This window comes from Seriola lalandi, unplaced genomic scaffold, assembly GCF_002814215.2.
Source record: "Seriola lalandi dorsalis isolate HSWRI2012SDOR001 ecotype SW California unplaced genomic scaffold, Sedor1 jcf7180002052126, whole genome shotgun sequence".
Classification (NCBI taxonomy): domain Eukaryota; kingdom Metazoa; phylum Chordata; class Actinopteri; order Carangiformes; family Carangidae; genus Seriola; species Seriola lalandi.
Genome location: NW_019522679.1, coordinates 168,593 through 194,767, shown reverse-complemented (window position 1 = coordinate 194,767; position 26,175 = coordinate 168,593). Strand labels below are relative to the sequence as shown.

The 26,175-nt window shown below is 42.9% G+C and overlaps 1 protein-coding gene across 4 annotated transcripts in view; it reads right to left on the bottom strand.

Moving 5' to 3' along the window:
* Nucleotides 1-26,175, bottom strand: part of runx3 (RUNX family transcription factor 3) — a 49,085-nt gene that overhangs the window by 22,175 nt on the left and 735 nt on the right. For 2 of the 4 annotated variants that reach the window (XM_087172217.1, XM_087172218.1), the window contains exons 1-4: nt 18,004-18,232; nt 7,608-7,849; nt 6,684-6,840; nt 5,042-5,146 (exon numbers count right to left, since the gene is read on the bottom strand). In XM_087172217.1, the coding sequence (XP_087028343.1) occupies nt 5,042-5,146; nt 6,684-6,840; nt 7,608-7,849; nt 18,004-18,217 (718 nt within the window). In that variant the 5' untranslated portion in view covers nt 18,218-18,232. Of the gene's footprint in view, nt 1-5,041; nt 5,147-6,683; nt 6,841-7,607; nt 7,850-16,780; nt 16,836-18,003; nt 18,233-26,175 lie in introns of those variants that run through there. The other 2 variants (XM_023399872.2, XM_023399871.2) reach the window with 2 other exon arrangements.

Below are 26,175 nucleotides of genomic sequence, written 5' to 3'. Positions count from 1 at the left end.
GGGGGGGGCTCTCAAAGGGAGTTGGCCTCAAAGCTTCTAGATGTGGTTAAGGTGGCAACAGTGGTCAAAGAGCTTCCATCTCGGTCCTTTATTTACCTCCCACGACAAAATTTGATTATATTACAGATGCTTTCATGTCTGTGCTATCACACTTTAATGACTCTGACAACAACAGTCCTGCGATCACTCCTATCCAACATGAAAAAGTCTCACAAAATAGTCCACAATGGAGTGTGTGTGTGTGGCTGTCTGCAATGCGCAGACATCGGGCATCAGCACTGGAGGACACTGTCCTCGTCCGTCACCAATCACAAGCCTCAGACCTCAGAATGTTGCGAATGTTTTTGTCCCAACACACAAGTTCCTCTCTGAAATCAGTCCAGTCCTATTCAATTTGCACTGCTGCATTCCAGTGGATTTATCAGTTGACCAATATTTGCTCTACTTCTAATCACTGAAGCCAAATGTGACGCGTCTGAAGTGTCCCCAGGGAGGAGGAACGCCACAGTCGGCAGCCTCCAGTCACTGCAGACGCCAAAGACTGTCATTTCTCTGGAGAAGACATAAAATCTCCGCTTTATCTGTTCCCATCTGTCTGTGAGTAGTACTGAGGCGACGGTCTTCTTTACTAAATCATAAAGTAGGTGGTCATGAGTTTGATTGTTGAGGCTAGCCGCTGTGTGTGTGTGTGTGTGTGTGTGTGTGTGTGTGTGTGTGTGTGTGAGTTAGTGTGAGTGAGAGAGAGATTATGTGCGTAGGCCACTATGTCTCCAGGTCATACATCTGGGAGTCATGGTGAGCCATTAGCAGTCAGGAAAGCACCCATCGTCAGACATGCCACTGTTTTTCCCCTCCCCTGGCACTGATACACCTGTAGGCCTTTCTTTCAAAGACACCCATCTCCATTTTCAAACATCAAAGTTGCCTTTGAGAAGAGCAATTCGCACCGAGGGTGAGCCTTTCATGTGATTTGTGGAGCATGGGCGTGGCCCGTGGGGCTGACTTAAAGAGATGGACGCACCTGGCAGGTGCATGAGCCGAGCACCCACACACGCAAATATATACACAACAATGTGCATGCTATCTCTTTGTTTACTTTACAGAGAGACTGCAATATCACAGGGAAAATAACACAGCAAATGTCATTGTTTGTCTATTTGCATACTTTGTACAGTCTGTGTGCCAAATGCAAATAGAATCAACCCGCCAACTCCAACAAGCACCCCCATTGCTGTGACCCCACCCCCACCCCACCTCCACGCCTGCCATTCTCCTCCTGGAGCAGTGTGAACACACCCAGCCGAGCAAATAGAGGCAGCAAAACACGACAGCACTTGTGTGATTTTGGTGGATGCGTGGGCCTGCGGGTGGGAAAGTGTGTGAGCTCTATCTGAATGTATGCAGTTATTAGATGTACACTCTAAAAATGTAGTTTTCTGATTGGCCGCTCAATCTGTCCTCAGATATTCACAAAAATAAATTTCTTACCTCAATTTCAAAATCATTCATGCACAAGTTTTAGTTCCACATTCTTAATCGATTCATTAACCTTCATATCTTTTCTGCAGGTCTGCACAGTGTTTTTTTTTTTTTTCTACACATTCACAGAATTGACTTTCAGTGAAAATGTTTTATTTACATGTTGACGCATTGGAACACTGTCATGCTAATTATTTCTTCAGGCTCAGGCCCCCCCCCACACACACACACACACAAACACACACACACCCACATCCTCCCCATGCTGTACATATTATTTCCGAACAGTATTTCACAAGCTTAAAATATTTCCAACCCTTTTTCGATCCATCTGACCTGTAGTGAGTTCATCTTTTCTTCCTGGGGACTGATTTGTTTCAGGTCAAGAGATACCGAAATACAAACGCCCCTCCCTCGTGGGTAAATAGGCAGTGGCTGATGTCATTTATAAGTGAGAGAGTGAGAAGGGCACCAAAAATAAAGTTGTGGGATTAATTGAGAATAACCCTGCAGGGTGCATCAAGTGTGTGAGCGGTGTTGCAGAGGCATCTGATACCGGCAACAAGCAGGGAGGGTCTTGACACTTAAGTCATCTGCTCCTTTTTTTTTTTTTTTCTTTTTTTTTTACTTTTATATTTCTAGCTTGGCACCCTCTCTCTTGCTGTTTGATCTGGCGTGTTGTTAAGACAGAAGTGGTGGGAGATTTTTCATTAACAGTGGCAACAGTTGTTTCCAGTTTGGCCTTGACAGAAGTTTAATAATAAAGAATGAAAGACAGAACGGGGGGTGGGGGTGGAAGGGGTATGGTGACGAATGCCGGATGTGTGATGAGGAAATCAGCAGTAAGCAAGACAAAAATACTTAGCTGAACATTTAGCCTAGTTTCTGTTCAGGGACAGAATGCTCTGTATGTGTGTGTTTATGTCCATGTATGTGTGTGAGTGTGTGTGTGTACATGTGCTTGCTCATCTATATCTTTTCTACGACTCAGATGTTTTAAGAAAGCACGGTGTCCTTTGTTACATTGCCGAAGGCGAGCCACCGCCGCAGTCCTGTCCATCAGGTTCTCCTGACTGGATCAGTAAACATTAATAAAACCTCCTCCCCGTCGGTGCCAGCTCCTGCCGCTGCTCGGCTGGCAGCCATGCAAATGCAGGCCCTGCACAAACAGCCTGTAAAGCCCCGTGCAGGCCAGCCCCACAGCCTGCCAGCCTGCGGACAGGTGAACACAGCACAGCCAAGTGTGGCTTCAGGCTGTCTGCACTCTATGAATGCTAAAGCTGAGATGTACAGGCAACATTGTGTGGCATTGTTAATGAAGAATAGGAGGGGATCAAAGCAGTTTTGAGATATATAACTGTCTCTGAGGATGAGATTGCTAATGAAAAAATGCTGTTAGTTTTATGTGTTGGCAACAGCGCCTCTCTGCTTTGGCTCCAAACCTACAGCCGATATAATGTGGTGCCTTGTGGTTAGAGAAGAATCTGATTATTTTTATGGTCCTAATAATGTCTGAATGTGGTAGTGTGTGTTCCTGTGCTTTGACTGTGCAGCGTCATGACTGATATTATACTCTTAGAATGTGCCTCTTGTTTAAATATGAGAGGTTCTTTATCTCATCTCAAGTAGGCTTATATCTCGAGTGATTTCTATTTTGAGTTTCTTGAAAACACTAAATTGGCCTGAAAACTAATCTCTGTCTCAGATCTGACAGCTCATTCAAACCAATTTAATGAACAATATAAATATGCCATGTTTCTAAATGTTTCATTCAATTAATTGTAATTATCTGTTTGAATGTCCTGGTTGGTGCTGGATGTGTTTTCACTGAAGAGTAACTGGATGTATTGTTTATATTTCAGAGAAGCTTTGATTCAGTATTTCAGCCGTAACAACATTAAAAGGGAGTTAATCTGGAGGAAGTGAAATCATATTCAGAGCTACTCTTTAAATTCAGGCTTTGCAGAAGTTTATTTTATTTTGTCATTCTATGAATTTCCTCTCAGCACCATGCAATAGAGTTTAATGGAGCCCTAAATTCCTCTTGCCCTATATTAAACTGTCACTTTATAGCACCCAGCGCCAGTGTAAAAGTAGCACGGCCACTCTGACGCCTCAGCTGAAGCCGTAACATGTTGACAGACAGACAGGAGACAATCTTAATGTACACAGTTATTTCCAGCCGAGACACTCGCAGATGCTCGAGAGAATGCAGGCACACACTTTTTGCTTTTTTTTGCTTTTTTCTTTTCTTTAAGCCAAAGACAATCAAATTGAAACTATGCACGTACAGAGACAGACACAGTGTTTATTATTATCTTGTCCCTCCCTCCTTTGCAGTCACTGTTCTCTTTTATACCTCTGCAAATAGCCTGGGGGGGGGGGGGGGGGGGGGGGGTTGTGCCCCTCGGCTCCCTCTCTGCCAACCATTTCCCTCCTCATGTGGCACTTGCTACCACTCTCTCTTTCCCTGCTGTGGTCTGTTTTGACTGGGCTAAATCCTCCCTGTTCCTATCCGTTCAGAGACCTCTAAAACCCTGCACTCTAGCACCATTTTAAACACCATCCCTCCATAGGCAGCTCATGAAATCCTATCCATCTCGTCTATCCCACCTTGAGCTCACAAAAAAATTCATGCATGCGCGCAGCCCTCAGCGACTGACTCATCTGGGTAACACTGCTCTCCACCTTCCCTCACACCAGCACCTTTAAACCACATGAGAATGGAGCTGCGGCTGGATGGTGGCGCTAACAGCTTCAGCGGACGAGCCTTCCCGCCAGGGCTAACAGTGGCCAGAGTCTGCCCTGTGTTAAATCAACGAGCCACTTATGTGGTCGGGCAGGTAGGACCCCTCTGACCAGCACTGGGGAAGGTAGGGGTGAGGGGTGGGTGAGGAGGACTCCACTGAGCTGAGCCACCTGCGGCTTGGAGACTCACTCAGCTCCTCTTAGTGGTCTTGGGTTAATATGCTTTACAGTTTCCTCTGACTAGGCCCGTCTCTGTGCCCATGCTGCACACACACACACAAACCTGCACTACTATACATATGAGGACAATATACTGCACTCCATTCAATCTCTAGAGGCTTACCATAACCACTGCATGCCTAACCCCAGCCTCCACCTAGTCTTAATTCTAATCTTAACCCCAAAACCAAGTCTTAACCTCGAAATAAATCTAGTGGAGACTGTATTTTTGCACATGACCTTGTGAACAGATTTTCACCTCTACAATGTGATGAATACATCTCATACACACACACACACACACACACACACACACACACACACATTCTATCAAACTTTCTCACAGTGCAGTTGTTGTAGCATGTAGAAATACTGACACCCCCGCTTTCACAATCAGGAGTAGCTGCTCTGACTGGGTGGCTCTGCAGCGCTCACATCACACCACAATGCATTTGAGCAAAAACAAGAGAAGTGTTGGTGTGTGTGTGTGTGTGTGTGTGTGTGTGTGTGTGTGTGTGTGTGTGTGTGTGTGTGTGTGTGTGTGCGCGTGAGAGAGATTGAGAGAGAGAGAGAACGAGTGTGTGTATCAACTTACTGCGCGGTTCCCGGGGTCCATCCACGGTGACTTTGATGGCGCGGTGGTAGGTGGCCACTTGTGGCGGTCCGGTGAAGACGGTGATGGTCAGAGTGAAGCTCTTTCCTGCAGCACAGCAACATGACTATGAGATTTGTGGACTACGTTTCACTTTATGAACGGGCCTTTTCCAATTATCTGTAAAACATTTTTTATCCTTTTTGTTTGTAACAATACCTCACTTGTTCAAACTCAAATCATCACCGGCTTTTGTCCCGCTCCAGCCTTTTGATTAAAAAAAAGAAAAGAAAAGAAAAAGAAAAGAGGCCGGAGACCACCTCTTTTGATGGCCTGACCGCGGGTATGATTTAGATTATTGAGAGAATGTGTTCCAGATTATTCGAAAGAGCTTACAGCAATAGTTTATTGTTCAACAAGACAGGATCTCGCTCCCATCTGCATCAAAGTCCGTGCAGGAGGGGAGGAGGGCTGCATCACGCAGCGGGTCCGGTGCTCGTCCCCAGCAGCTCTGAGAAAGGCATCTCTTGTTAAAAAGAGACTGCGTGGGAAGAAAAGAAAAAAAGAGGAGGAATCCTCGGGTGGGGTAATTGACTACAGAAATGAAAGGTATGGGCGACTTTTTAATTCCAAGACGAGACCCATTTTCCATTCATCAAATCAGCTTATTTTAACCTTAAAGGGAAATAAGAAGAGGCCGGGGGAAGGCCAGAAAAGGCTCCAAGAGGGTTGATATATCAAGGTCTCTTCCAGATGAAGGTGTTTGTGAGCGATCAGTCGTTTAAAGTTATTTTCAGTTCAGGATATTTGGTTATTTAGCTTTTGAAAATTGAGGTTTTGATTTTTCTCAATATAGTACAAAAATGCAGCAGCAGGCCCATGCATTAACCACAGCATCCTGCAAAAAGGCCTGTCGCTATGTGATTTTCTTTAAAATCATTATTACTTAGAGCAATTAAACGCAATACCAATGAAAATCTAGTGCGTTTTAGGCTTCGAGCTTTCTGGTGGTGGGGTTCGTTTCTGGCAGATTTGCCTCCGGGGCATGAATTGTAGGTGGTTTTTCACCCATCCCACAGATTGACATCACGTGCATAATTATTTGTAGACTTATTTCCTTGGATTAGGAAAGTTAGACTATAGTCACATCGCAACAGTGCACCGTGACGCAAGCCAGATGTTTCGGATGACACCCATGGACGTCAGTTGGCAGAGTGTGGGCACTCGCCGTACCCACACCTAAATGATTCCACATTTGCGGTTTTTATCTTTGTAACATGCAACAGAGATCAGGCCGAAACTGACAGATAGTCATTTGAAAGGTATATTTTAAGGAGCATAATGGATACCACTTTCTTATGTGTGCGTCTGTGCAACATATCTAGTGACCAAGACGTTTTAACAATAATTCACATTCACTAAAAAATAATAATACGCTGTCAGCTGTCAGTGAGACCCAGAAATATGATCCATTATTATTATTAATATAAGCGCGTTTCCAAATGTTGCTGCAAATGACAATACAAGCAGACTACCATTCTCTAAGTGTGTGTGTGTGTGTGTGTGTGTGTGTGTGTGTGTGTGTGTGTGTGTGTGTGTATGAGTGTATGCGGTGAGAAAGAGGCAGACTTGCAGCTCAGCTCACCTCGTCCGCTCCTGCCCACGAAGCGCAGGTCGTTGAAACGGGCAACCTGGTTCTTCATCACCGCAGAGGCGTTCCTCAGCTCGGCCGAGTAGTTCTCGTCGTTCCCGGCCATCACGGTGACCAGAGTCCCGTCGGGAACATCACCGAGAGCCACGACCTGTGCACAGGAGACAGCGAGCGGTCACTCCGGGTCACCAAACCAAAATGTACACAACTGCGCGCGTAAAACCGCATCCTGCTGCCATAATATTAAACACGAACTTAGTCAGTTTCACCACAATGTCAACAATAAAGCTAATTGTACAGCTGGGAGATTTCCTAAAATAGACACCTCCAACGAAGCCTGTTTTACATCTAAATCTAAATTTTACAAACATCTGTATGGCATGCATTTCATTTCCTCCTGTGTTACTGTTATTTATTCCCCCTGTGTTCTTATCGGATCTGAGCCAAACACATGATTTACGCAAAACAAGGCCTAATATTGACAAAGGCCACAAATATTTACCTATAAAGCATCCAAATAAAATATAGTTCAGAAAAATCTAATAATAAAAAAACAGATCAGCTCTATTTTGTAATTTCAGACCTCTGTTCTGTGGCCGAACAATTTCTGGCCCGATTTAGGATGTTATAATTCTGGATAGTGCAGTTTTAAGCTAATAAAAGCAAAGCTTATCTGTGCGTTTTTTTAATAATTTAGCATTCTACACAAATTCAATATAAGCACAACTTCCAAAGCCCACTCATTTATAAATATATGCAATTAAACTACCTTCTTAAAATGTGTCTCGGTGTTCTTCAATCTTTTTTTTTTTTTTTGAAGTTTTTTTTTTCTCGTGCATTTTCTACAATAAGAAAACCGCAGTGTGGGTAATTAAAAAGAAGATATAATAAATGATAATTAAAAGCCATGTGTCTTGCCTTGAAAGCCACGGGCAGCGTCTTGTTGCACCTCCAGTGAGAAGGGAGGACAGAGCAGAGAAAGTTGGGGCTGTCGGTCCGGACCAGCTCGCCGGCGTGGTCCGCCAAGACGTCCACCACGTTCCTGGTGTCCGGTCTTGACCTGAGAGGCCCCGGGGTGGCCATGGCCCCGTTGCCGTCTCCAATCTTACTGCAGGGGAAGGACGTGGAGGGCGGCGTGAACCGTCTGGTGGTGGGCGGCTCTACGGGAATATGCATCACAACAGCTTGGGTCAGTGCCACCTGACTGGCTTGTGTCAGAGGAGAAGGACTCTTTGGGAGAAAAACAGGGTTTTTGTTCTTTTCCTCCGCACGCGGATGGTCTCAGGAGTCCAGTGTTTGAGCGCCAAGGATGGAGGCGAGAGCGCACTAGAGGTCTGAGTGAAGAGAGCCTCGCTACCTTAACACAGACAGTAAACTGATGACTGTGTGCTAAATCATCTGCACAGGATGTGTCAGCCTGACGAACATCAGGGTCGCTCTGTTTTTCACTAACTTCAGAAGAAAGCGCACAAAACAATAGACCTCCAAAGTCTCTCAGTGCTGAATCAGTCTTTTATCGCACACCTTATCTGCCGTACACTTGATGGACAACAACCAGCCGCGTGTGTACAATATATCAACACCACAAACCGCTCGGCTTTCACTTTGAAATCGCAAATCAGTCAGTGAATCCTCTAAACGGTGACCTGATCTGTTGGCAGTGATCAGATAATCCAGACGTGGTGTAAAAAAAATAAATAAAAAGTTAGGCAATCCTGCTCACTGCCTCTCCCCGCTAAAGTTTAGAGAAAAGGTGATCGCGACTAAACAGTCAGTTTGCCAGACGCCTCTTCAGACCTCACCAGACTCCGCTGAACAAACCCGTAAAACTAAATTTCTCAACCCCGAAAATCTACAGTCAAACTGCAGCTGAAGAATATCAGTGTCCTTCTCGTGCGGAGAACTTCTTGCAACTTTATCCTCGTTGGTTCTTCCCACACAAAAAAAAACCCAAAGTTATTTTGGGATAAAAGGGATTGTCCTGTCGCTCCAGTTGGATTTCCTCTCAGGTTATCCTTTATCGCAGGAATACAGGGCGCAAAGAAGGAGCTGTGAGGCTGAACGGAGTGCAGAGTGCCGCGATATTATTTTACCCGAGTCATTTTAGTGTTTAGTGGTTGGGAGTGTGGAGATGATTTCCACCAATGAATCTGCTGGGTTGGGCTTTCACCAGGCCAATCAAACTCTCCGGTGTGCTCCTTCTGCAGCCCTGTACTGTTGTCACACACCAGCTGAATTATTAATACAGATCTGTGCTTCTCTCTCTGCTGGAGTTTTAATATATTATATAGACATGACAGAGAGAAGTGAGGAGGCATTATGATATGTAAGGAAAAAATGTTTTGTATAAGGGGCAGTGGGGTTTAATAGAACTGCACAGAAATGAATGATTTGGATACAAATTGATTTTACATTACAACCAGTGATCAAAGCACAGATGAAGCAACTATAAATGTATTAGACCTTAAATCTGATGGAGTTTAAGGTGAAAAAAAAAATCCTGATCCTAATCCTGGTTTGTGTGGAGATGATGAATTATTAGTCTCACAGGGAACGATATTAAATCATGTGATAATACTGTATAAGATGAAAGATGTGCACCTTTACCTCAGTCACGTTGGTTTATCACATCACCTCCTCTGACCTATTTTTATTTGAGCTGTTTATGATTTATCTACAGGAGGATTTCGGCAGCGCAGGCCTGTGGTTTTACCCTCATTTATTCATTTTCAAAAGCTATTACATGTGGCGGCTTCACACCTTCTCTCCAGGTCAATGCATTTTTCATAAAGGGAAATTATGGGTTTAAGACAGATTCGTATCACTTTAATTGAGTGAACTGAATTAAATAAGAAAATTAAAGTTTTCTCTTCCACATCAAACGACACAATGGAGCAGTAAGTGCGTGTGCCAGCGGCTGAATTCATTAGCAGCCTGAGATGTTGAGGGTTACGTCGACACACACCCTGCACACCCTCCGCCGTGCTGCTTTCTGACACTAGTTGGCGTATTTGCCTTTTCAATCGATGTCAGCTCAGACAGTCTCAGGCAGACATTTCACATCTGCACAGAAAAGGAAACTTTAATCTGTCTCTCACACAGTCGGAAATCTGAATCAATTTCGACTTCAGTTCAATCAGTTAAATGAAATATACGTTTGTGAGGCTTATTTTTTGTCGTTGAAAGATATTTTTTTCACATCTGTCATTTGAGTTTCTGCCTGAATCACAACTTAATTATTATTGAGAAATTAAATTATTATAAAAAGCAGTGACAGTAATTCGTTTAATAGTCGCACATTGAAACCACGTGATGGGTTAGAGTTAATATTTCCTTCTCTAAATACGACATTTATAGATTTAATTTATTCACCGTTTTCTGTCTTTTACTGTAAATGCAAATGTTACTTCTTAAACATCTTTATATCAGTTAACCTGGTCGGGTCTGATGAGCACTGATATAGTTTATTATTTATTTATTATTAGAGTTATCATTATTTCTACAATGATTTGCGACTTGACTGGTGCAGAAAATTAAAAAAAAAATTCTGTCAACTTTGATTTAAAAGAAAACAAAAATAAATAAAATGACGAAAAAAATCATAATAAATGACTCGGTATCATTCTAACTGGCAATAAATAAATGATGAACAAGTCGTGGATTTTCATTGAAGCGCATTTTTAAAATGCATTCAATCAATAGATGTTTCCTTTGAATAATAATACATTTTATTTCAGTGTGCGCGTGTGTGGCGGTTTTTAAGTTGTTTACTTGCATGAGAATAAATTCAGTGCAGTTAAGTGGCGCGAGGAGTCATCGGAGTGGCTTCAGACTTTCCCACAATTTCCCTCCTAACGCACTGATCCAAGTCAGAGAGACAGAGGAAGCTGCAGGTGGAAGATTTAAACACGTTCAAAAATGATGATAATAATTTTTAAAAAATAAAATAAAAAGAGGATTCCTTTATGTGCAAATGTCCAAATAAAGTGTGAATATTAGAGGTGAGCTGTTGATGTGGGACCTGGTCACAGAAATCACTGTCAGTGTCAGTGGTGTGTCAGTGCAGCATTAACACAAGCAGAAAAAAAAACTGTATATACAGCAGCTACCACACGTGTCTGAAGGATCTGTCCTCAGAAAGTGCTGCTAGAAAATAGTTCTATAAATCAAATCTACATAAAACATCTGTTTAACTCTTCTCATTTTTTTAGTTTCATCTTTATTTTTTTTACTTTTGTTTTTTTGGGTGTGCCTCTCTTGAGATCACAGAAGCTAACCAATAAGCTTGTTAAAACACTCTGACTCCCTCTGTGTGTTTGCTTTTGTGTTTGGTGATCTAGGACAGTTGTTCAGTGAGGTGTGGGGTCTCAAGGGGGTTAACAGTAAAATAAAAAAAATAAAAAAACTCACTATTTTATTGTCCAGGTTAAAAATGATAGCAATGACAGAAGTAAAGCATATTTGAGTCCTGATAGAAAAGCCATCACCACCATCCTGTGAACTCACAGCTGACAACAACAAGGTTCCCAGGGAGAGATCATCTAACATGCATCAGTTCTGGTGTTTCTCACTTGAAAATGTGAATCAAAGAATCTTATTTCACAGTCCGATCACTCCATGTAACAGCAGCAGTTCAATCTCCACAATCCCCGGTACAAGAAAAAAAAAATCATCTCTGATCAGATCACCTATCATGCGGCCTCTATTTTGAGAAATGCTCAACTGGGACAATGACAATGCCAGTGATATTTAGTCATCCTCCTGCCCTAGTTCATTATTAATATGTGACCACACGCCCCAGCTATACCCTGCCCAGCTGTAATGTGCGCTCCGGGCGCCGGTCACATTTAGACCTCCGCATTTCAACATGCAGTTTCTACAGTTTCAGCCGCACAGGCAGTGAGGATAGAGCCCATCGTGCCCCTGAACGATTTTTAATGATCCGGGTGGGTTGAGCCTGAAATTAAGACAGAACTCCTGGAGGATATGTGAAACCCCCGGACCCACTTCAAATAGGCCTTCGCATATATGATGCTTAGCATTCAAGAATGAAAAGAAAATGGATCCTTTTGGATATGAATCAAGAAATCAGCTTGTTGTTTGCTGATTGGTTAAAACTTGTGACTGGGAGGTTGTCTTCATCACTGTATTCCTGATCTGAATCTTAATGTAAGCTCATAACAAAATATGAATTTCAAGAGAATCCTTCAAGTCCTTCTACAGCACCACGGTCAAACACATCTGATTCAACTATGACACAGGAGAACCCTCAATGAATTCACAAAATGAAGATTAGCTGGAGTCCTGACCAAAGGACAGTAACGAGCTTGCTCTTCTGCGTGCACAAAGCCAAAGGAATCCCTGTTTACTTTCAGAGTCATGTATAATGAGTCAGACTGAGAAGACTAAGACTAAGAGCGTGATCCCGATTAGCAGAGAAACCAGAGGAAGCCTTTGGGGTCCGTAAACGTATACCTGACTCTAAGTGCCACCCACGCTGCTTTCAGTGCAACTTAAAAGCCCCTATGAAGATGGGGACAGTCTCAGATACGTGGAGATCCCTTTAGAGTTCTTCTTTTTTTTTTTTTTTTTTTTTTTTTTTTACTGAATATGATCTATTAGCCTGTGTAAACTCCCGGGCTATTTTCAGACATGCACACATAAGCCCTTGGATGGGTAGCTATTCATTTGGAAAAGGGGGCTATGGGGGCAATTAGAAATAGTTTGAGGTTCAGCGATGACATAAGACAAAGATTTCTATCTTTAGAGGAGCTGTGGCGGTCACACATTTCTGTACATTCACAAATTACAGGGCAAGCTTTGGCCCTCAACCCACCGAATGCATTCCTTCCGAAAAGTGTCTGCTCAAATTTCAGCCGGGGGTTTCTGCTCAGTGGAAATATGAGTGTTCTGAATGGACGACTTCTATGAAATGGAGTTTTATTCCTCTCGGATTAAATTAGCTCTACTTTGGGGCTTGGGGTATTTTTTTGTATGACTGATGAATTCTGCGGTGGCTGTGGAACGCCGGGCTTGTTTACCGTTCCCTCCCTTTTTTTGAAACATAGCTCACTATGAAATGGACTTTTTCTGCTTGATATGACAAGAGTGTCTGTGATTAGACTTCCAAGCATGATGTAAGTCACCAAAGCCATTTGTGCCAGTCCCCTCAAAGCCAAATCATATTCTAGCGTCGGAGTGTTTATATACACAAGTATATGGAGAAACTTTTAAACAACAGTGAGTGGGTACAGACTGTTTGGGTTTTGGGCTCTTGCTGCTCTGATGGCTGATTCTTCCCAAATTTTGATTACAAAATGTGTCAGCACATCACAATTGGTGGTCATTTTTGTCCATTTTGATGTTCAGACAAGAAAATAGGAAACACATTGAACAATTTTGATCACATAAATTCTTGTGTTATTTTTTCTCCACCAAGGTTGTCTGTGTTAGTTTTAATGATCACTGGAATTCATTTGAGCATTCGAGCTTTGTTTCAGCTCTTAATGACCCTAAAACACTCCATTTTTATTTTAATTTCTGTGGTTTACTTCTATAGTTTAGGACTTTAGAGATCCAGTAACTCATGAGAGTGTCAGGTCCCAATTTCAGATCCTTGAAGGCGTTTAGAGTATACATTATCCTAAAAGTGATGAAGAGGATGGTGACATTTCCAAACCCAGCAGCTAATTACTATGTGAGCATGATGAGCTGAGATGCGGCAGTCACCAGAGGAGACAATGAGCACATTCATTTCATGCATCTTTAATACTCTGCTTTCATTTTATAAAAGGTGCAGAGCGGAGCCAAGGGCTTATTAAAGCCCTCTGAATCAATTGAGCACAATAATGGCTGTTGGGGGACGACTCCAACTATGTTTTTATTTCTGTCTGCTGAATGTAAATGGGCTTCTTAAAGACTGCATTCATTATCAAACATACCAAGCGTGGATATGTCTGTTTGACACTTCATTTCATACTGAATACATTCTGGGATGAGTTTGGTACTGGTACCACTCGATGTTTCCCAACCTGCTAGAGTACAATTTTAAATGTACTTTACTTCAGTAACCTGTTTTTATGCAGTTCTACACTAAATTTCAGAAGGAAACATAACATAGTAGTTTTTTACCTTACTACACTAATTTGACAACCATTGCTACTAGTTATTTTTTTAATTAAGATTTTACACTAAAAAACATGATAAGCCTATAAAATACAATGGATTATTAAAGATGAAACCGATGCTTCCCAATCTTTTTGGCTTCAAGTTCAAGTGTCTTATTATTGATTCCACTAAAAAGGCATGCAGTTCCCCTCTGAACCTCTGTTTCATTTAGACAAACATGCAAGGTCCAAAGAAGTAAAATTATCCGATATTTAAAAAAACAAAGATTTCAGAATAGTCCAAAACAACCACCGTAAAATACTACTTTACACATGGATGTTTAAATATTAACAATCTAATACTATCATCTGTTGTTTATCAGCGACAGGGGCAGCTTTTCTGCAGAAAGAGTAGCTTGCTTATGTCACTTTAAGGCCCCACTATTTAATTTTTGAAAGAAGAATTAACACATTCTTCCACCCTGCAACTGAAAAGTTGAATTCACCACGAATAAAATTCACCGTTCCTTTAATCAGAACACTCAGGAATTTTACTGCTACAGCCTCATTTGTTCTGGTGTGACCAGTAGCATAGTAGCGAACGTTAGCAAACGTTTTACTGAATCAGTTTGCTGAATTTTTCTGACTCTTCCCTATTGGTGCTTTTTATACTATGGTTTAGTATGTACTGTTATCTTGTAATCATCACCACTTGTGCTTATAGCTCAACAAAAGTCACTCAGTTTAAGTTTGCTGATAATATTTTCATACTTTCACTTAGGTACAATTTTGAATGCAGGACTTTAACTTGTAATGGAGTACTTTTACATTGCAGTATGGGTACTTTTACCTAAGAAAAGGATCTGAATACTTCTTTCACATCTGCTAAAGAGGGGGCTGCTGCAGGTCAGATTTGGTGCATGAGTATAATGCGGTGGCACAACCAAACACACCTCAGTTTTAATACCATAGAAAAAATCAGGACCCACTTCTGTCTTGTTAACAACGACTCCAAAAGTCATGAGAGGCACAGTGAGACACACGATGGCTTTGCTGTGATTGGGGGTTGAATGTGGTCAGGCCCCCCCTCCCTGGCCTTTCAGTGGCAGTTCAATGGCACACACCACACCCGAGTCAGGCAGGGGGGAACTCGCCGTAAACCCCAGTGTCACGGTCGCTCCGCCCTCACATCATCCGTCGGGTACACTCACCCGACGATGACAGTCAGCAGCCTGTGATGTGGTTCGCAGGCCTGTTTATTCTTTGGAAACCCACTAAAAGTAGCATTGGATGGTAAGCTTACCAAAAGGCCTCAGTGCTATTATAGGAGCACTTTGGGTTGAGTTTTGATCTGGTGGGATTGTAAATAGGGCCCTGCCTTGCTGCGGAGCACCACTTTTGGGCTATATTGTTTAGTGTGACCTGAAGGAAGCTTTCTGATATTCAGGGGGATTTGTAACCAGGACCAAAATCGAAAATCGATATGACTTGTGGAGCTTAGGGTTGTGTACTTCATGAGGACATCAGTGTATGTTTTTTCATAATGTTGACGATGATGGACAAAGGCCTCCAAAATGTACCCTGTTCTCCTTTTTCTTCATTTTACTGAAGGACAGATTGTATTTTTTTCCAGGGTCTTTATTTACCCCTGAAAGTCAGTATAACTTTTAAATCTAAATGAGTCCCATAAATACGTCAACTCCCCCATTTTTTTCAGTTGTGGTTTTTAGTGTGAGCTATAATCATTTCTCATCTTTCTTTGTCTCTGTGTCTGACTGTCTATTTGTGTGTAACGACACACACACACACACAGATCCACACACACAAATGCACAGTGTTTCTCTTTTTCTGGCGAGAGCTTCTGATGCAAGGACGGCAATCTGTAATCTGTAGTAATTGCATGTTGCAGAAAAACATTTTTCCGCTGTGGTAATCGCTGCAATATGTGCAGTTGTGTTGCCAAAGTGACAGCACCCCCACCCCCTACAGACACACACACACACACACACACACGCATCCACACACACACACACACACAGAAGCACACATACACAGAGTATCTTGACTCACTCTGACTTTACCAAATGTGTCCAGCAAAAATTCTGGAGACTGCTCCTCAGGATGGCTGAGGGACAGAGATAAACTGTTGTACTGTGACAGACTTGCAACCACTAAGCAGTACACACACCTGTGGTGCTGTCATGCTGCATTCACCTTGTGCAAAAGATTTACAGTTCCTGCCAGTGACAGTTTAACTGCCATGCAGCCACGGTGCCAGAGCCCTGCCAGAGCCCAGCTGCCACACACAGATCAGGACACGAATCTTTCACAGGAGCCACATCAATTCACTCTCTGTGCTCCGTTTTAACAGCTATCTCACATTGCAAGCAGGTGATGAAATTACCCAGAGCGTGTCTTATACTAATACCTTAATAATACTTGTAAATTTGTCTGAGAGAATGGAGATTTGTCAGAGTTCCTCCTGATTAGTGAAAGTTAAAGTCACATTAGCTGTAAGGAGTCTAGTGACAGTCTGTGGCTGAATCATCGATTTATCAAAGCATTTCACCACTCTGACATCAGCATCTACTCTGTTGTACTGCGGCGCAGGTTTGTGAGTTCATCACCACCGTGAGACCGAGGGCAAACTATGTTTTACTTTCTCACCGCCACAGCAGATAAGCTCTCTCCCTCTCTCTCTCTTTCTCTCGTTCTCTCTCTTTCACACACTCTCTCTCTCTCTCTCTCTCTTTCTCTCTCATTGCAGCTCAGCAGCGCCACACATTTATGATATCATTACCCACTGCGTCATCACACCCCTATGCTCAACAGAGCCCCAAACTATGTCAGCCCAGTTGGGCTTTCTTACGTTGCACTTGTCTACGTGTAACCACACACACCTAGAATAAGGACAAGTAATGCTCAGAGACATTTATAGATACACGGCACAGACACCAAGACTGCAACCAGACTGTGTGTGCAAACCTTTTCCTCTCTGGGCTGCTACTCTGACTGCTGAAGCCATCCAACCTCCCAGCAGTTGAACTTCCCTGTGTCTCTAATGGAGTCTCTCTGTCAGATCAAACAGCTCCCACTGACGAGGAGAGGAGACAGATCGCAGCGCTGGAAGCCGTTCAGTCTGACAGCCCGAACACGTTTGACTGGCAACGCAGTCTGTGTCTGCTCTTCCATCGCTAGAGATCCCACACAAATATAGTAGCGCCACCAGAGAGGGGAAGAGGGGGTGAAGAGCAGGGAGGGGGTAAGGGAGCCCGAGCCCGTCGGCTCAGAAAATAAGTTGTGAGGCGTCCCTCTCACACAAAAGCAAAGCCCCATAGCTCAGTCTTTTCTCAAAATGAAATCGCATGTGAGCCGAATATTAGGAAGTGCGCATGGCTTCCAGCAACCACCAACCATTATAGCAGAGCCTGTAAACCACATTTTCACCAGCAGACAATGCCCCTTTGTGCTTGTTGTGTGGCTGTCCCCTCTCGCTGGAACCCAGAGAGAAGCCCTGCACGTTTAAACACAGTGAAGATTACAGTGACGAAGTGAGGATGAGTGATGAAGAGGAAGTGTCAATTTTAGATCTCTGGTTAATTAGTGACAGTCGTGTCAGGAGGGGCAAGCAGGACAGTCTGCCCTCATTTAGCCCCATAGCGAGCGGGACCTTTGATGTGGTTGCATATGGAATGCTGTTGTTCATTCCTCCCTGCAACAAAAGCCACATGTTTTTATTTTTTGAGACTAGGACCCTGTTACTGTGAAGGAACACGGTGAGGTATGTAACGTATGAAATGAATGACATGAACGTTAACCAGCAAAGCACAAGTCAGAGAGGACTCTGCGGAGCAGGCACTGGGCCAGATGTATTGTTCCTAGCTGCATCATACATTCATATTCAGATTGTTTTAAAGAGTCCTCCCTGTTGTTTGTGCATGAATGATGTTACTGCGCACACACAATCAGGAATAGCCTCATGTGAATACACACAAGTACACACAGTGAAAACTTTTCAACTATTGTCATCAGTGTTTGTCCCTTTCCGCTCCTTTCATCACTGTTGAGGGACTCTTTCAACAGGGGTCATTCCAGGTTCTGTCACACTCATTCAAGTGCAAATGGACTTCAAAGAGCCCCCAAATATTGAATTTGCATTTATTTCCCTCTTCAGAGGGGTTCAGCCTCCCGAGCACCATCTGACTCACCGCAAAATCCAACCAGATTCGAGCAGGAACCCGGCGCTGGTTTCCTGACAAGTGTCCGTGCCACTTTCCTCTGCAGACGTGAGACAACTCTTGGAAAGTACTCAGCTGGCCCTCGGGGCTTTTCATCGTAAGGAAACAAGGGTGTGGCGACTCTCAGCCTGCAAGCCAAAGAGCTCAGGAGAGTACTTAGACACATAATATTGTCATCCCTCATAAATCCAATCTTTTGCACAGTAAGTGATTATTGTCAATCATTCCAATTGATTTCAAATTAAATCAAATGAAAATTAATCATCCCCATATGTTACTCAGACTTTCTGCAGCAACTGCCGAGAGTCGCTGTGTTGCATGCAACTCAGTTTCTGTGATGTCTTTGGGCTCCACTCCCAGTTCTAGATTAAGAAAACCTAATTGGAGGCTAAAACGTATTTTCAATGGAGTTCCTCCATTGAAATCATTGCTTGAGTCAAGGACTTGGCTTAATTGAAGTCCGGGAAACCACCCGTGTGTCCGAAGTGACTGAATGTTTCCTCTCATCATCTCCATCGCTAATCAGTAGTGGCGTTGCCCATGTACAGTTAGCACCCTGGCCACGTGGAGCTAGCATAGTAAGGCAGGACTTTTCCCTCTTTGACTCAGGGCCTGAGGCGTTCATTGAGGCTTTGCTGTAACTGCACACTAATCCCCTGATTGCTGTGTTTAGGCCCGGCACGTCGCTGCTCCACGTCAAGGCGGCCGCGGCTAACGACGAGCTAATGACACAACGATGACAAGGAGTGTTTGTAAACCCAATCAGAAGCCTGGAGTCTGGCTGCCTGGTGATTAGGTTAATCAAACTCTATACTGACTGAATGACTGGCTCGCTGTCTGCCTCTTATGTCATCACGCTGATTAAAGGGGAAAAGTTGTGCTCAAGTCTGTCAGGCACTTCTAACACAAACGTCTTTCTGCCAGGTTGGCAGTGTTAGCACAGCTAGCTGTCATGCTATAAAGTGGAGACTTGGGGGGACTCACTACTTAATTGAGGACTAACTTGATTCCAGTGTTATTTTACTTTAAGAAGACCGAATGCGTGAGGATGCTTTCTAGGTCGCATTTTTCACTCGGCGGACAGTGAATTCAACAAGGTCTTAGCTCAGAGGAAAGGCTCACTGGTTAGAAACTCTCAGTCCTGTCAGTACAACACTAACCACAGAACACAGTAGTTGGTTAAATATATTTTTTTGAAGCACAAGATAGAATTTGGCACTTTATAAAATCAAGAAAGCAGTCAGTGATATTTTTCAGTTAAGTCCTCTGCTGTTTAGTCACCATGTGTGTAATTCTGCTGGACTAAGGCATCGGGAGACCATATGTTAGTCCTGACCAGCTATTACGGTGAGGTCAGACAGCATTTACAGGGAAAAAGCGTCACGGTCATCATGTTGACATGCTCTGCTCCTCTCTGACTCAGCAGGAGGAAAAACTCAGGCGGTGGACTTCTGTGTGTGTGTGTGTGTGTGTGTGTGTGTGTCTGTGTGTGTGTGTGTGTGTGTGTGTGTGTGTGTGTGTGTATGTGTGTGAGAGACAGGCTGTATGTGCCAGTAGCAGTTTGTGCATGTATACCATAAAGTTCCCTGTGTGTTTGAGTTCGTGACGGCAGCATTTTGGGCTGTGAGAACGGTACTTGCAGCAGACAGAGTGACCTCTCAGCAGACAGACTGTGGAGAGGAGATGGAAGGGACACTTCTGCTGCACAGCTGAGGGGGAATCCCTGGCATAGTGTTTCCTACTGAGCCAATACAGAAGTGAGCAGCTGCAGAGAAAGCTCGCTAAAGTTTACTTGAGGGCAAAACCTGATGCAATACAGGGATAATAGATCATATTTATGCAATAAAAAATATAATTGTATTTTTTGAATATTTCATTCAAAGGAGTAGTCCAGCATTTTGGGAAATTATTATATTTGGGACCAAAACTAAGGTGACAACCAATTTTTGGTTTTATGGGGGGGTTGTGTGTGGGATTATTTCTTGGCTGGCACAGTAATTTCCTGGAGTCTTGTCATCATCATGTGGTTAAGAAGTCAAACCATGAAACAGTCAGACACATAACCCCTGTAAAACTGCAGATTGTCATTTTTACTCTGCAATTTTTGTACAAATTAAACAAACAACATGTAATGTGTTAAATAGAGCTTTAAAAGGTGCTGGTGGACAGAGCAAGGCTAGCTGTTTACCACTGTTTGCAGTCTTTATCCTAAGCTAACTGGCTGCTTGCTGGTTCATATTTAACCAACAGATACTGTATGAGAGTGATATGAATCTCCTCTAACTGTAATTCTTTATTTCTCAAAATGATATAACTATTCTTTCACTTATGTTTTAGTCAAAACATAAATGATGGCGCTGAACTCCCACTGAAGAGCTGAGTAGAAAAGCACAATTAGGTGGCCCATTACCGATGCAGTTAGGAGCACTGTCAGTTATTTGTACCCCCCAATGAATAGTCCAAGAAAACTATAATCCCATTTTTGAAATGCTGCCTCCACAAAAAATCAATTCCCTGTGGTTAAAGTTGTGTTTGAAAACATGTTTTATTGCAGCAAGGACAACTAACTGTATGTAAACAAGTTGAGAAAAAAATGTCTGGGAAAATAGAGAATCAGAAAACATTTCATAGCCTGCAGCCTCTCACATCCTATCATTATCTGCATTTTTCCTCCACCGTAATTAAGTTTTTTCTTTATTGCTTATGGGAAGAGGGATAGGCTATAAGGATGTTTTGAGCATGATTAAAGTTGTTCATAATGAAGTGAAGATTCATTCTGGAAGATGGATCTTTTTGTCTGTGAAAAACATTCCTTTAAATCCTTTGATGGTGACAGAGTGAGTTCATCTAGGCCTTAGATCTCTGCTAAACTTTCACACATGATAAAATAAAACCCTCCGTTCCTCCTGTGTTCCATCTTATGTATTTAAAAAAAGAGTTGCTGTCTGCTGATATGTTTCTGAACATGTGGGATCTCCATAAGTTTGACTCATTTTATGTGCTGCCGACCAGACCCATGCCCGCCCATTAAAGTAATTTGTGGGTTCGAATGCAACTGTAATGTTAAAAACAAAAGTGCACAGCAATCGACGTTATGCTTAGTCACACACAGATTTTTGGCTTTTCCTTCTCACTGCAACAGAAAAGGATGTTGTTGACAACATCTGTTTAACGATACAGGGAGGGGTCCAAACAATAAGTCTTCTTTATCTGAGTCAAACTCAGGTCACAGCTCTCTCTAATTGTAGTCGGAGTCACTGAAAACAAACCAAACCTGTGATGGAGCAAATGTTTTATTTCACGTTTTACTTTGAATTGTTCATCTTATTTCCAGCTTTGCTACCAAATTCCATATACCAGTGTAATTGCTGCATAAATTTAGGTTAATAATCCATAAATTAGCTTAAAATAATTCTTGTGTTTATTCTACAACCCCAGCCTTACCATGTAATAAGCTGTGGGGCTGGCCTGTGGTTTAGGGCGTAGGTTTAAAACAAAATTAAGAAACAGAAAATTGCGAGAAAGGCTTTTCCTTAATTTAGTCATCCACCATGCAGGACGGATGAGATCATGAAGAGTCTAATAACAGTGATGTGGGTTTAATCATTTTAACGTAAGGGTTTATATGAAATATTATCAGCTCGTAAGTGAAACAAATGAACCGTTAAGAAATGAGTCATAGACATAGAAGAGCCTCATCCGGTATGCGCATTACTTTTTAAAAATCAAGCTAAAGAATTTTATGTTGTGACCATTTCCACCTCATTATCCAATTATGCAAACATTTTCAAAGTCTGCATATTTTCCTGCCTACATGCAGTTTGTTCTTGTTTCGATTTCTTCTTCACGTCAGTTGAAGAAGCTGCTCCAGACATTATAAATTCCTTTGACATCACTATCTGGACATTTGTGTCTCCCATACCAGTTATTATTTAACCACCACTCTTTAATAATCATGTAAGACTATAGTACGTATTCACTCCTTTTCATGTGAGGATGACCTCAGTGAATGTGTTCAGCATGCATCCACTGAGTCCAATGCCCTCACAGCTGCCATGCACAATCAGATCACAGACTTTAAAATGCAGGCTAACTCTGGATGAACCGTGTTAAAGGGCGCTGAGACACCAAGGCCGAGTATTCTTCCTGCCTCTTCCCTGCTTGGCTGGACCCCAGACTCAGATCACATTCGCTCCTCACTGGATGCTGCTTCAGAGGCGACGCACCTCCAGTTCACTTTCCAGAAGAATTACAGAAACCCCCTCCAGGAATGTTTGTTGATACAAGTTGCTCAACCTTTCAAGACACTTTTTTTTTTTCCCGAGTCGGAGAAACCTTTACAGCATAAATCCATATTATCAGATTGGCTGAAAAGAATCTGGCCCCTGTGGTTGCTTGCCGACCACCAGAAAATTGTATTTACTACTACACTTAGCACGACTTTAACCTTGACCAACGCAACGCCGAGCACGGTGGTTTGAGCCCAAAGTGTACAAGGGAGGAGGCAGGTTTGGGATTAGTCGACCACATAATCAGCACGCCCCTCTGCATGCTCTACCTGGAAGCCATTTTACTGGCAACCCCTGAAAGTGTTCCCCATAAAGTCGTGTTGACAGACGGTGAAAACGGCGAGACGGACCAAAAAGTAAATAAGTACCTCCAAAAACGTTTACAGCCCTAATCAAGTCCAGAGCGTTTCTTCTATCCAATATGCCTTCAGAGTTTTATAAATAGATATTATACTCAGCTAAATTGGAGACAGGATTTCGCCGCTCTGTGGCTGTCATAAGTTTTCTATTATTTGCTTTCACTTTACAATATTGAAACTCTTAATATCTGGTTACAGATTTCAGCCCGCTCAGCCAGTCTTCATGTTTTGGCGTCACTGTGGGGCCTCACACTCAGCGGGATTTTGAATGGGATCCAATCAAGCATGTTAATTTAAGAGAGGAAGAAAAAAATCTTCACCATATGACTTTGTTATTAATAAATTCACCAGAGGCCAGCCATGTGTTCTGTTAAATTTATGGTCTTTTTCTTTTTTGAGCTACTGTATAGCGCCTTTTTATTTGTCAGTGGTATTGAGCTTAAAATTCGTCTTGAGTTTTATCCTCTGTGAATTCATTTTAGCACTGCATGCATTTAAAGTGTCTCTTTCTCAAACTGTGCATGTGTCTCTCAGGGCTTTTCCCTCCCCAACACTTGTAGAACAAACCAGACCACCTCCCAGAATCCTCCAAAATAACCTCGCTACAACTGTGGTGAGGCATGGCACGTTTCTCACACACAAGCCCTCACTTCCATTCATGCAGCGCAATAAGCCAAACATATAAAACCATTCCCACCCTAATAAACCGGGGCCTTTTTCTCTGCCACAAAGGGAGCTGGCTCCCAAAAGCGTAACACTCTAAAAAACGGACCCCAGTATAAAACAGCCTGCAGGCAACATGGCGGCCCTTCCAAGTGGAGGGAAATGCGGTGACAGAAACCGAGCCAAGGATATGACCCACCAAACAGCCCCAATCACAGCTGCAATAAACCAGGTACCCCACCTGATGCAAACACTGCCAATATGTCAGGATCGGAAAACCCAGTAAAGGTTATACAACTCAGCTTCACAGGGGGAAAGTCCGGTGCTTTTTTTTTTTTTTTTTTGCTGCTTTTTTTTTCCTTTTTCTTTTTTTTAGTTTAAAAGTGTCTCAGAAATGCATCTGTCTGATTAAATAGTGCTTCTGTGTGAAGGTTAGCAGGTGTAGCCTCATTGTGGTTATTATCAGTGAAGTGCAGCAGCAGCAGTAGTCTACATCAGATTAATGCCTCGTCGATGCAAAACTCTCCATCTCGCTATCTCTCACAACAACACAACTAACTGTCAGACAGTTAGCCTTCTCTTGTCCTGTAAACGGAGTTATAGACACCATGAGAATGACAGCTGCTCTGTCTGTTCTCTGTGTGACTTGGTGTGCATGTGTCATATGTTTTACGTGTGTGTGTGTGTGTGTGTGTTTGTGTCTGTGTGTCTCCCTGAACTTTAGCGCAGAACTGAGGTTTCTGAGGTGAGGCGTCCTCTCGCTTCTCACGCGAAGTGCATCTGATGTTGCACATCACATGCTTACATGTGTTCTCGGTCTGCACTTTGAGAGAGGCTGAAAATGTATAAGAGGTACCGATATCACACCTACTGACTGATAGTGTTTTGTATTGCACAAATATAGATACAATGTGTCAGCGCTAAATCTTATTTCTTGTTAAGAATTCAAAAACCTATTGAGCGTTGTTTCCTTTTGTGTGATGTCTCAAATGAATGAGATGTTGCTTACAGCAGTATTTCCTGACTTCTGAAGAGATGAATACGTTATTTCCATAAGCTTCATGTCGCACAGTATTAAAGTCAGAGCTGGGGAAGCCAGACATTTAACAGTCTCCTTGATTTTCTGTAACCGTTCCTCTTAATTTCAGTTTGATTTGAGTCTAAAAAAGAGAACCTTGGCCAAATTGCTTTTCCTGTGTAATGCAAGTTGTTAAACTAACCACTGGAGTATTTTGCTTACATGAGGTAGTCCCGATTTGAAATGCTTTCAGATTGAACTGGAGGATTTAATGACTCTTGGCCTTTGTTCTCTCGCAGTTCGGTTTCAGTCTCCTGACAGAATGAATTGTAAAAGGATATTGCATATTCACTAATGATTTCCAATGGATGATTACAGCTTTAAATGCTTGTCTCTCTTTTCCCCTCTTGACCCACTGTCTCACATCCCATCTCTCGCTGCTCTGGTGGGGCTCAAAATCAAAATCAGGCACCCAAAATCACATTACGTTGGAGGTTAAAATGTCTCCAAAGCCTGATAGATGGCATGCATGAAACCTGAAGTCAGTGACACTCTGATCTGTAAACAGTGAGGAGATAAAGGGATGCAGATCCAGCGGTTATAAGAAGAAAAGGAGGGAAAAGCCTGAGCCTTGTCAGGAGGAAATTATAAATGCCTGGGTGTCTGTAGAAGCTGTGAGAACACTGGAACATCATCCCCTGTCACTGCGGTTCCACTGAGGATATCAGAGGACTGTTCTCATGTGAGACACAGATGTACTGACTGTGTGTGTTTGACTGTGTGTGTGTGTGTGTGTGTGTGTGTGTGTGTGTGTCTGACTGTCTGTGTGTGTGTGTGTGTGTGTGTGTGTGTGTGTGTGTGTGTGAGAGGCTCCAGAGATTTTAAGATATACTCTGCAAACAATTAGGAGCTGGTAGTGCTTCTCCTGTGGCTGTCTCTAATTAACACTGCAACGAGGCCTTAATTGGGAAGGAGAGCTCGTTTTTTTTTTGTTTTTTTTTTGTTTTTTTTTTCTGCTGCCTGTCGGTGGCTGTCTCAGTGGTTATGTGAGAAACAGTGGGAACAACTGAGTCCATCAGATTAACAGCTGCTCTGTGAAGACCGACCACTCTGTGTTTGTGTTTCTCATCACTTACAGGAATAAACACACAAGTATTCAATTTAAAATCAGGTAAAACTTTCAACCTTCCTCCGCTTCTCGTTCACTCAAGAGCTTCACTATTGCAAGTAAAAGCCGACTGATTGGAATAACCATGGCAACAAATGGCTTCTTCATTGAGGCTAGCGTTTAGCGTCTCCAAGTATAGTGCACTCACCTCACCACACAGACCAAAAGTACCTCCTGGAAGTAAAGCAGAGTGAGAGAGCCTAATATGTTTTTTTTTTTTTCTTTGCTCTTTTATTGTATTGCCATGTTCCAGTAAAGGGCCCAGTCACATGGAGCATCGAGCTCGTATTCTCACAGAGAGAGCGCCGAGTTTCACTTGATAATGAATGTCTGTGGTGAGAATCCCATTATGGCGCCACTCCATCAAGCCTACAGGAGCGGAGAGGCAGAGGCCTTTAAGGGCCATATCAGTCAACTAGATGAGGGCTCCCGTGCAAATCAGATCCTTTGTAAACCTCCCTCAGCACACGTCTGAGTGTGTGTGCGGACAGAGAGATAAATGCATTCACACACTACAAGAAGCACCCAGAGCTCACGTTTGTTTTCTTTGTCAAAAAGAAACAAGTTGTCAAACTGACAAATCAGCACCTTGAAAACAACTGGACAGAAAGTGGGATGGTGGTGGTGGTGGTGGTGGTGGTGGTG